The sequence below is a fragment of the Passer montanus genome, unplaced genomic scaffold, assembly GCF_014805655.1.
Source record: "Passer montanus isolate IOZ18808 unplaced genomic scaffold, ASM1480565v1 scaffold76, whole genome shotgun sequence".
NCBI classification, from domain to species: Eukaryota; Metazoa; Chordata; class Aves; order Passeriformes; family Passeridae; genus Passer; species Passer montanus.
In genome coordinates this window covers 1,690,626-1,700,686 of record NW_024372813.1, presented here as the reverse complement: position 1 = coordinate 1,700,686, position 10,061 = coordinate 1,690,626, and the positions used below count along the sequence as shown (strand labels likewise).

The 10,061-nt window shown below is 59.6% G+C and overlaps 1 protein-coding gene across 1 annotated transcript in view; it reads left to right on the top strand.

Annotated features, from left to right (window-relative positions):
• Positions 1-6,793: 6,793 nt before the first annotated feature.
• The window catches only part of SLC16A2 (solute carrier family 16 member 2), a 33,214-nt gene continuing 29,946 nt past the window's right edge, over positions 6,794-10,061 (top strand). Inside the window, exon 1 of the mRNA XM_039731251.1 lies at positions 6,794-7,049. Within this exon, the coding sequence (XP_039587185.1) occupies positions 6,989-7,049 (61 nt within the window). The 5' untranslated portion in view covers positions 6,794-6,988. The remainder of the gene's footprint in view (positions 7,050-10,061) is intronic.

Here is a 10,061-nt window from a genome sequence, read left to right as displayed (position 1 = left end):
CCTCAGGCTGGGCCAGGGGAGGCTCAGGTTGGATGTTAAGGACATTTTCTTCACGGAAAAGGCTGCCCAGCCCTGGCACAGCTGCCCGGGGCAGCGATGGAGTCACCATCCCCAGGGGCATTTAAAGGATGTGTAGGTGTGGCACTCGGGCACACGGGTTAATGTTGGGTTTGGCATTGCTGTGGCGATGGTCGGACTCGATGAAGGCTTTTCCACCCTAAACAATTCCACGATGCCGTGATTGTACTGTGACTGCTGTGAGTGCAGCCGCTACTAGAGGGCAGAGCGAGCCAGGACAGACAGACAGACAGGTGGTTCGAGCTGTGCGGGAGCTGCCGTGCGGGAAACGCGCTTGCTTCCCCTTGCACTGCGGCGTGTGGGGGGAAAAACAGAACTTCAGCAGCACGAGGGATAATCTGCGACACGGTTTGAGGTTTGGAGGGAGATGACTCACGCTTTGATTTCTTTACGGAGCGCTCCAGGGCGGGATTAAGCCGCGCTTGTCAGGAAGGCGCCGCATCCAGCAGCGAGGAGCAGCGGGGAGAGCTCCTCCAGCCCGGCACACCAAACTGCTGTTCCCCGGTGCTCGTCAGGAAGAGAAAACCTCGTGGATGAGGGGCGAGGGCACCCCGAAAGGGACAGCTGCCATCTGCGGAGCACTCACTAGGCTGGACCTAGGGGCTGGCACCAGGCTGCGTACCAGCCCGGAGCCCGTCTCTTGTGCAGGCAGCGGTGCAAGGGCAGCCCTGCCGTGCCCGGAGGAGCTCAGATAGCCCTGCCGTGCCCAAAGGAGCTCGGGCAGCTCTGCCGTGCCCAAAGGAGCTCGGATAGCTCTGCCGTGCCCAAAGGAGCTCGGGCAGCCCTGCCGTGCCCGGAGGAGCTCGGGCAGCTCTGCAGCCCACGCCAGCCCCGGCTGCTGCGTCCTCATCCCCATCCCTCCCGCGGGTGTCCCCAGAGACCCGCCTCGAGCAGCGGACACTCAGCCTGGACACTTCAGATTCATCCTGGACTGCCTTGGCCAAGCCGTCCTGTCCCTGTGCTGGTGCCACCAGAGGTGTTCTCGTCTCAAGAATGAAGTAAAAGTTTTCCATGACCCAAACAGAGCCAGAAGTGCAGGCGGTCAGGGTGAGGAGGCTGATGCTGCTGCCAGGACAGCACAGCCTGCGACATCCAGGCAGGGATCTGGGGACTTACGTTGGGACAGGAGGGGTGAGCAGCCCCTGTGCCGTGGCACAGGAGGGGTGAGCAGCCCCTGTGCCATGGCACGGAGGGGTGAGCAGCCCCTCTGCCGTGGCACAGGAGGGGTGAGCAGCCCCTCTGCCGTGGCACGGGAGGGGTGAGCAGCCCCTCTGCCGGGGCATGGGAGGGGTGAGCAGCCCCTCTGCCGTGGCACGGGAGGGGTGAGCAGCCCCTCTGCCGTGGCACAGGAGGGGTGAGCAGCCCCTCTGCTGTGCCCAGGACAGAGCTGTCCCCTCCTGCCTGCAGCCCTCGGTGACCCCAGCCCTGGTTCGGAGCAGCTCTGGAGCTCTCAGTGCTGCCAGGAGCAGCTCAGCAGGTCACAGACCCTCAAAGTGCCAGGAGCAAAGCCAAAGGGTGGCACAACTGCCCAGGCCTAGAGCCAGAAGTGCAGGCGGTCAGGGTGAGGAGGCTGATGCTGCTGCCAGGACAGCACAGCCTGCGACATCCAGGCAGGGATCTGGGGACTTACGTTGGGACAGGAGGGGTGAGCAGCCCCTGTGCCATGGCACGGAGGGGTGAGCAGCCCCTCTGCCGTGGCACAGGAGGGGTGAGCAGCCCCTCTGCCGTGGCACAGGAGGGGTGAGCAGCCCCTCTGCCGTGGCACAGGAGGGGTGAGCAGCCCCTCTGCCATGGCACGGAGGGGTGAGCAGCCCCTCTGCCATGGCACGGGAGGGTGAGCAGCCCCTCTGCTGTGCCCAGGACAGAGCTGTCCCCTCCTGCCTGCAGCCCTCGGTGACCCCAGCCCTGGTTCGGAGCAGCTCTGGAGCTCTCAGTGCTGCCAGGAGCAGCTCAGCAGGTCACAGACCCTCAAAGTGCCAGGAGCAAAGCCAAAGGGTGGCACAACTGCCCAGGCCTCAGCCCCTGGAGCCCCCAGACCAGCTGCTGTATCCCTGGGTGCTCTCAGGCACACACACACCTGAGCGTGGGGGGCACAGGCAGCGTGCCCAGGGTGCCCCACACAGCCTGGGAGGGTGAGGGCAGGGAGAGGGGAGGGTGCAGACAGCAGCACCCACAGATCTGAGCATCTTCATCACCCCCAGCCCAGGGCCAGCCTCAGCCCGGGCTCTTCCCAGCTCTGTGCACAGCACATGTGGGGTTTTACCTGAGTTTTCTCTGGGTGTCAGACCAGCAGTGTCCTCTGCTTGAGCTCAGGGGCACAAACCAGCTGCACCAAGGCTTCTCTGCTCCCCTGGAGGTGTCTGGGCTGGTTTTGTCCCTTTGTGTGGGACAGGAGCCTGCAGAACTCCTGGCCATGCAGCTCCCAGAGCTGTTCCAGGCTTGCCATGAGCCACCTTTGTGCCATGCTGGAGCTGGGCAGTGCCCCCACCCTCCAAAGTGAGAAGCTGATGGGGAATTCACCCTTTCCCAAGGGAATTCATTCCATCACTGGATAAACCATGCAAATATCAGTTAATAACAGTAAATTAATGAACCATAGGAAAAGCTTATCCTGGGGGCACATCCACAAGCTCTTTGCCAGTGATTCCCTGAACTCCTTGGAGGTGTGAGCAGCTTGGTGTCAGCGGTGGCTCCCACGTCAGTGACACTGCGGACAAACAGGCCCAGGGGAGCGCCCAGCCCCAAACCCCAGCACCCCTCCACCTCCATCCACCCCAACCAGCCCAGCAAGCCAAAGGCTGTGCAGCTGGAGTGGGGTGCCAGGAGGCTGCCAGAGCTCTTGTTTTGGGGTCGTGGACCCCCAGCTGGCCCGGGAGGAGGTGTCGGTGCCGTGGCACCGCCGCACGCGCTCACCTCCCGCATGGGCTGCTGCGAGGGCTGAGGTAATCCTGGGTAATTCCTGACTTCCATGGAAATGCCTCCGGGCCGAGATGATTATCGCTGTAATTAGCCTCTCTGATTTTTCTTGGTGTTCTATAAAATATTAATTTACAGCTGGATCCTTGCCTCCTTTGTGTGCCGGCTCGAGCTCTTGCCATCAGCAGAGCATCTCTGGCACCTCGTGCTGAGGTCCCGTGGGGTTACGTGGCACAGCTGGGGCGGCTGCCTCGTGGTTGGGGTTGGTGGGGCTGGGCAGGAACTTCCACTTCCCCACAGGAACGTGCCCTTGGAGCTCCTATTTCAAAGGAAATATGGAAAACCGGTGAGGCACGCTCAGAAAATGCCCTCCACACCTCTGCAGCTGGATGGTTGAAGGTGAGCAGGCAGCTGTGTGGCTCCAGAAGCCCTTTAATGCAACATAGATCCACCCTGTTCCTCTGTTTGGGCCAAAAACAGTGGTTTTGCTCAGCTGCATGAAAAATCAGGTAGGGCAGCAGAGTCTGAGCAGCACCAGGTTCCCCACCCAGCCTGGAGGCACTGGAGTGGACACGGTGCTGTGATTTCCACTGCCAAAATGAAGCCAAATGTGGGGTTTGGTGGCACGTGGTTCCCTGAAAACCCACTGCTCACACCAGCACTTCCAAGTTGCCTCATTTTTCAGCCAAGCTAGGTAGAATCAGCTTCAATCTTGCCAAAAAGGTGGAAAATGCCACCTGTGATATTTTTGATTCCAAACATTGGGAAGGTCAGGCAGAGGAAGGACATTGCAGTGTGCTGGTCCTCTCTCTGCCTTCTCCCTGGGACAAGCCTTAGGCTCCAGACTCTGCATTCCAGTGTCCCTGCCAGGGAGGGAGTTCTGCCATGTCCCTAAGGCTGTCCCCGAGCTCCTTTTTTTCTCTGGGACAGTGTCTCTGCCAGGCCAGATGCAGCAGCTGTCTCAACTACAGCTCCAATCTAAAGAAAGGAGCATTGCTAATGACAGCAAGGAGCTGTGCCCAGCATGTGAATGTCTCTGCCGAGAGCTGCTCTCCACTAGAGATGTTTTTTCCAGAGCTTTTGGCCCTGCAGCAGATGCTGTCAGTGAGGTTTTGTCCTCAGGACAGCCCTACATGTCCCTGATGCTTTGAGAGGCTGCCTAGAACAGAGGCTGCACAGAGTTAAAGGAGTAAAGTAGGGATTTATTAAAAGGCCTTCACAGGTACAAGAGTCTGGCCAAGGCTACACCCAAGATGGTCCCCAAGTCACGAGTTTTCACACTTTTATAAGTTTTGGTCCATTTCCATGTTGGGGTTAATTGTCCAATTCCAGCTCCAGGTTGTGCAGTCCCATCCTCCCAGTTTGCTCTCCTCAATTCCCTGCTGTTTGCACTTTTTGGGGCTGAAGCTGCAATGGTGTCCTTGGTTCTGGGGCTGGAAAAGGATTGTTTAGTGTGACTGAGCTGTGAGGAGAGCTTGCTGACACTTCATATGAAGTTCAAAGTTATACACCAATGCAGTACAGAATCTGGAAAACATGAAAGCTGAAACTTGAGGTATCATCTCCCTGTCACTAAAACCAAGCCAGGTTGCAAAGCCACTGGGGATTTGTGTTCTCCGAGGCCACGTCCCCCCACAGCACTTCCCGAGCTGTTTGCACAGATATTTCCATTCCTCCTCCCCTTCTGCACCACCAGGCACACAGTGAGCAGGAGCCAATCCCTCTGGCAGAGCTCTGGCACCGTGGTTTGGAGCCAAGCACACGCTGCTGGCTTGGGGCTCATCAGCTGTGACATGAGGTGCTCCCTGCCAGCTCTCCAGGGATGCCAGATGTGGATCTGGAGAGCGTGGAGGTGCTGCTGCCATCCACTGCATCCCTCACCAAGCTGGCAGGCTCAGGGCTTTGAGGAAACCGTGTGGCAGACACAGAAGGGTGCTTTAGCATGGAGTTCAACCAGGGAAGAGCAGCTTTGTCTGGTTTTCCTCAGCGTTTCTTTCATCTTGTGGTTATGAAGCTGCAGAGCCTCTGGTGGGAGGCTCCGTGTTCTTACAGCAGGCAGAGCTGTTCCTGCTTGGATTTCCCAGAGTTTTCCAGGCTGCATCTCCCTCCTCGATGAAACCTCCACCATCTCACCCAGCCCAGAATTTTAACCCCATTTTTTCAGCCCCTTCTGTGATTTTACTCCTCAGCGTCACTGGTCCAGCCCAGCCCAGTGTTGCCTGGGCCAAAAAATGCTCTGTCCAGGCACCATGGAGCCAACAGCCAGGGGAGATGCTGCTCCCTGGGTTTTGTGTCTGGCTCGAGGTCCAAGGAGTATTAACCTCCTGTTTCCCCGTGTGTGAGAGCCTTCTGCAGCTCCATAACATGGTGGTTTCTATGGCAAAGGGCTCTCCCACCTCTCTCACTCGCTGCTGTTTTTAATCCAGCCTTGTTTTGCTGCTGTGGAGAATTAACATTTTAGGGGGCAGCTTCCCTGCGCACCACCCGGGGTACCCCAGGCCCCTTCTCTGTCAGCTTGCAGGGGCTTAACAAAATAAAACCAGCAGGCCGGGAACCTGAGCAGGCTTTCTGCTGATGTGGAAATTAAAATTTAGCTGCTCGTTGTGTCGGCAGAGGGCAGTGGAAGATGCTTCCAAACCTCCCAAGCCTCCCCCGGCCGCGCTGTGGAGATGGGGATCCGGGGAGGAGACTCCACCAGAGAGGAAGGGAAATAAAAATGCAGTTCCTCCAGCAGCGAGGCTGCCCTGAGCGTGGCGTTCCCGCCGGGCAGCCCACGGGCCGGGGCGATTTGGGCTCATCCATCGGCGCGGCGCCCAGGAGGGAAGGCGAGGCGAGGAGACCGCGCTCCCCATCGGCGCATCCCTGCAGCTCGGGTCTCGCCATCGCTCACAGAGGCGGCTCAGAGCCGGCAGAGCCGCTGCTCCTCATCCTCCGCCTGGGAGGAAGCGGATGGCGATGGAGCTGGCAGTGATTTGCCGGCGGGAGCAGGCGGGAAGGCCGAGGAGGGGTTTCTCTGCCCGTAGCCGTGTCCCAGAGGGGTTCTCAAGCCCGGCGAGCCGCGGCACGTAGACAAAAGTGTTCCCAAGCCGCGGCCCGTGGCCGGGCGCTGCTCTCCGGCTCCGGGAGAGGCAGGAGATAGTGCGGCCCTGCCGCCGCCTCCCTGCCGGCTCCGCACCCTGCCCTGTAATTAATATCCCTGGAGGTAAAGAAAGAGCAGCGGGAGGTTGGGATGTATTATTTTACTCTGATAGGAATCTGACACTGACACAGCCATTAGGGGAAAGAAAGAATAATAACTCAGACTTGGCATATATGAAAGTGTAAATACCTTCAGCGTGTGAAAAGACAGGCTTTAATATATTGGTGGGTTTGTAATTATTTATTGAAAGAAGGGGAAAGGCAGAGCTTGCTGCAAAACAAGGCGGAGGCGAGGGAGCAGCTCCCGGAATCATCGGGTTGGGGTGGCCGCCGCTATCCCGCCCGGAGAAGGCAGCGTGGGGTGACCCGCGGCCCGGGGACAGCCCCCGCTGCCGGCGTGCTGTCGGCGGCTTGCCCCCGCCAGAAGCCGGGTCGGTGTCACACAAAAGCTCTCCCAACTTTTCGGGGTAGGGCACGCCAAGAATCCCACCGGGATGCCCGGCGTGAAAGGAGAGGCATCCCCTCGCTGCCTGCCACCTGCTCGGGCGGCTGCGGGGGCTTCGCGGCGGGAGCGGCAGCATCCCCCGCCGGGCCACGGCGGTGCCCCGCGGCCACAGCTAGCTCCAAATGCTCAGCCGGGTCGCTCAGGACAGCTCCCGGTGCCGAGGCCGGGGCCGGGGCCGCGGCCGGGGCTGGGGCTGGGGCAGGAGCCGGGGCCGCGGCTGAGCGGGGACAGAGCGGGGTCGCCGCGCCCTTCGAGCCCCCCGAGGGCGGCTTCGGCTGGGTGGTGGTCTTCGCCGCCGCCTGGTGCAACGGCTCCATCTTCGGCATCCACAACTCCTTCGGGATCCTCTACATGATGCTGCAGAGCGACCTGGGCGAGGGGGAGAAGGATCCGGCGCTAGAGTTTAAAACAGGTATGGGCTCCGCGGCGCCTTCCCCGGGCCGGGCAGTGCGTGCGGGGGTGCCCGAGCGGAGCGGGGATGCCCCAGCGGAGCGGGGAGAGGTGCGGCGGCGCGGCCGGCGCTGCCTCCCGGAGCTGGAAGCTCCTTCTCGGCTGTGTGGAACCTCGATTGCTCCCTGCCCCCTCTATCCTCGTAGCCGTGGCTATATTTATCTCTGACAGCATCATGTGTTTCTAAGCTCCGATGTACTCAATTAAAAGTAATTCGGCTGAAAACACGCCCTTAGCTTGTCCTGCCGGTGTGTCTTGGGGTAAAGCAGAGCAGCGCTGGTGAATCAGCTGCTGGGTGTGAGCCACCCCCTCTAGTTTTCTTTATTATTGTTCTGTTTTATGGGTTTTCAAGCTTTCTGTCTGTCTGCCTTGCTGGCCGGGGGTGGCTCCGGGAGAGCATCTGCCCTGCTGCCGCGCTCCCTGCGAGCCGCGTCCATCCAGTGGGACGGCCGGCACAGGGCAGGGCTGGCAGCGCCACCTGCGCGGTCACGCCGAGGGCAGCGCGGGGTCTCCAGCGCTTCACATCCCTGAAAAGCAGGATCCATGGACTGCACCCAGCTGTGTGTTTCTGTAGGAGCGACAGGCCCGGCCAGGGTGCAGACTGGGTAGGGTTAATATGGAGAAAAGGGGTGTTCCTTGCTGCCAAGACCCTGCTGTTGAAGTAGACTTGGCAGAGGGACACCAGCCTGCTGGCGTGGTGGTCCCAGTGGGACACCGGTGTTGGGAGGCCCAGTCTTGTCCCAAATCCTGCTGTCCCCCCTGGAAGATCCCATCCATCCTCGTGATGGACACCCGTGGCCCGCCTTGCTCTCCTCTGCCAGGTGGAGACGAGTGCTTGGCGCTGAGGGGACCTGCCTGTGGAGCTGTCCTGACCCAGGGGGGGACGTGGGCAGCAGCCAGGAGCCAGGAGTGTGCTGGGGAGAGATGAGTGCCAGGGCTGTGTGAGGAGCTTGGAGCCTTGTTTTGGGGAGCAGCGCTGCCCACGCTGCCTGCCTCAGCTGGCGCACGGCCGGCGAGTGCGGCGGGGAGCGCGCCAGGATGAAATTCATTACGGGATCCACCACATGGAGAATCCCAAATTAACTCCGTGATACTCTTACCAGGGAAGCGATGGGACCGTGTAATTACGGGCACTAACGGAGTGCCACAGCGAGCTGCGGACGTGTGGCCAGCTGTAATTAGGGTGATTGATGGGCTGGGAGTGTGTGTGTGTTGTGTGTGAGCGCATGTGATGCCCAGGAAGCTCATAGTGTAGCTCTCTGTTTCCTGCTGCCTGTGATTGTATCTAGAAAGCCTAAGGCAGGGCTCTAAAGGTAGAAGCGGTAACAAAAGAAATTAAATACTGCAAGTTCTGGTGGTTTAAAGGCTCTGTGCCCAAGACAGAGGTTGTAGGAGTCAGCGTCTGCCTCTTGCTCCTGCCATCTATTTATTTAAGGCTATGACCGCACGGAGGCCTCGAAAAAGAAAGGCGTGTGGGTGTGCGAGGTGAACCCAGGCTGGGTAATTAAATTGCCTGGCTGACGAATATCTGCATTTTGGTCTGGGTGCTTAATGAAGAGGCCGTTAATGACTGAGCGGCGGCTCCGAGGTCGTGGTGCCGAGGCTCCGGCGGCGGCGGCGGATCCATCTGCGGCACCTCCGGGGCTGCAGCTGCACCGGCTGGGGCTGAGGGCAGCGGGGTGCAGCCCGGAGCCCCCCTCCAGCCCTTCCTCCCTCGCTCCCACCCCTCCCCGCTCAGCATTGCATAATTTCCCCGCGGCGCTCGTTTGCGTGCAAACATAATCAGGAAAATATCGTAGCTCCTTTCCAAGCGCTAAGTGATGTGGCCTTCCTGAAAAGACCGGTGCTGTCTGTTTGTCCTCCGACGTCACTCTGAGCCCGCCAGCTGCAGGCAACAGCGGGACCCCAGGGAGCCCCTCATCCCCCGCCAACAGGGAGCAGGTTGGGAGGACCAGGATCTGCTCCCTGCTCCAGCAGCGCCTTCCACTGTGGCTGTGGGCATGGCTCAGCCTTTTGTCTGTGCTCTTAAACCTCCTCCAGGTCTCAGGGAGGTGGGTTTCTATCAAACAGGGGGTTTGGAGGCAAAATGGGGAGAAATGCTGTCAGCTGGTCAGGCATCCCTTTAAAAATAGGGTTCTGTTTATGCTAAAGCGGGTGCTAGTCGGCACTAAACAATAGCCGCCCCGGCTATAATTATCAAGGTTTATTTCTTGTTTGCATTGGTCACGTTTTCTTGCGTTTGATCTTGAGGAACGCAGGATCCGTGGAGTTCAGGTCTGGGGTCAGGCTTTGAAAACAAACCCCGTGGCAGCAATGCATCGAATGCATAGGCTCCTCTCTTTAAAGAAATATACTGTGCTGCCTATGTCAACAAGCACGGCGGGCTGGGGCGGGCGGGCTGCTGCGACCACCGCGTGCCCCTTCCCCGCGGGACGCCGCGCGGGGCCTTTGCGCGGCACACTCTGTGCTCTCGGGTTTGTTTTCTTGCGGGGGGAGTGCAGGAATGCTGAGACCGGAATAAAAAAAATAATATACATGTGAGCACTCGGCCAGGAAAAAAAAAAAAAAATCCAGCTTTGCTGGAGAGGTGTTGAGTGATGCTTGAGGGTGTTTGCCGGGAGACGAGCGGTGACGTTTGCCTCCGGTTGTACAAGGCTCATTCCGGTGCTGAGGGATCCACGGGTCCGTGGCTGTCCCACAGTGAGGGCTGACACTGAGCCAAGGGCCAGATGAGGCAGCCCAGCACCCTCATCCTCCTCAGCTCCAAAAGCCCTTTGGAGCACAGCACAGTCCTGGTGAGCAGTGACTGGGCATGGACTTTCTTACCTCAGTGTCTGCTCTGCCTCTGCTTGGACCTGCCCCGGCCTTGTCCCTGCCCAGGGCTGTGCCCTCAGCCAGGGAGCCACCTGAGGGAGGCACCCCACAGGGTGCTCCAGCTACCTGGGCAGAGCCAGGAGAGTGACATTTCTTGGTG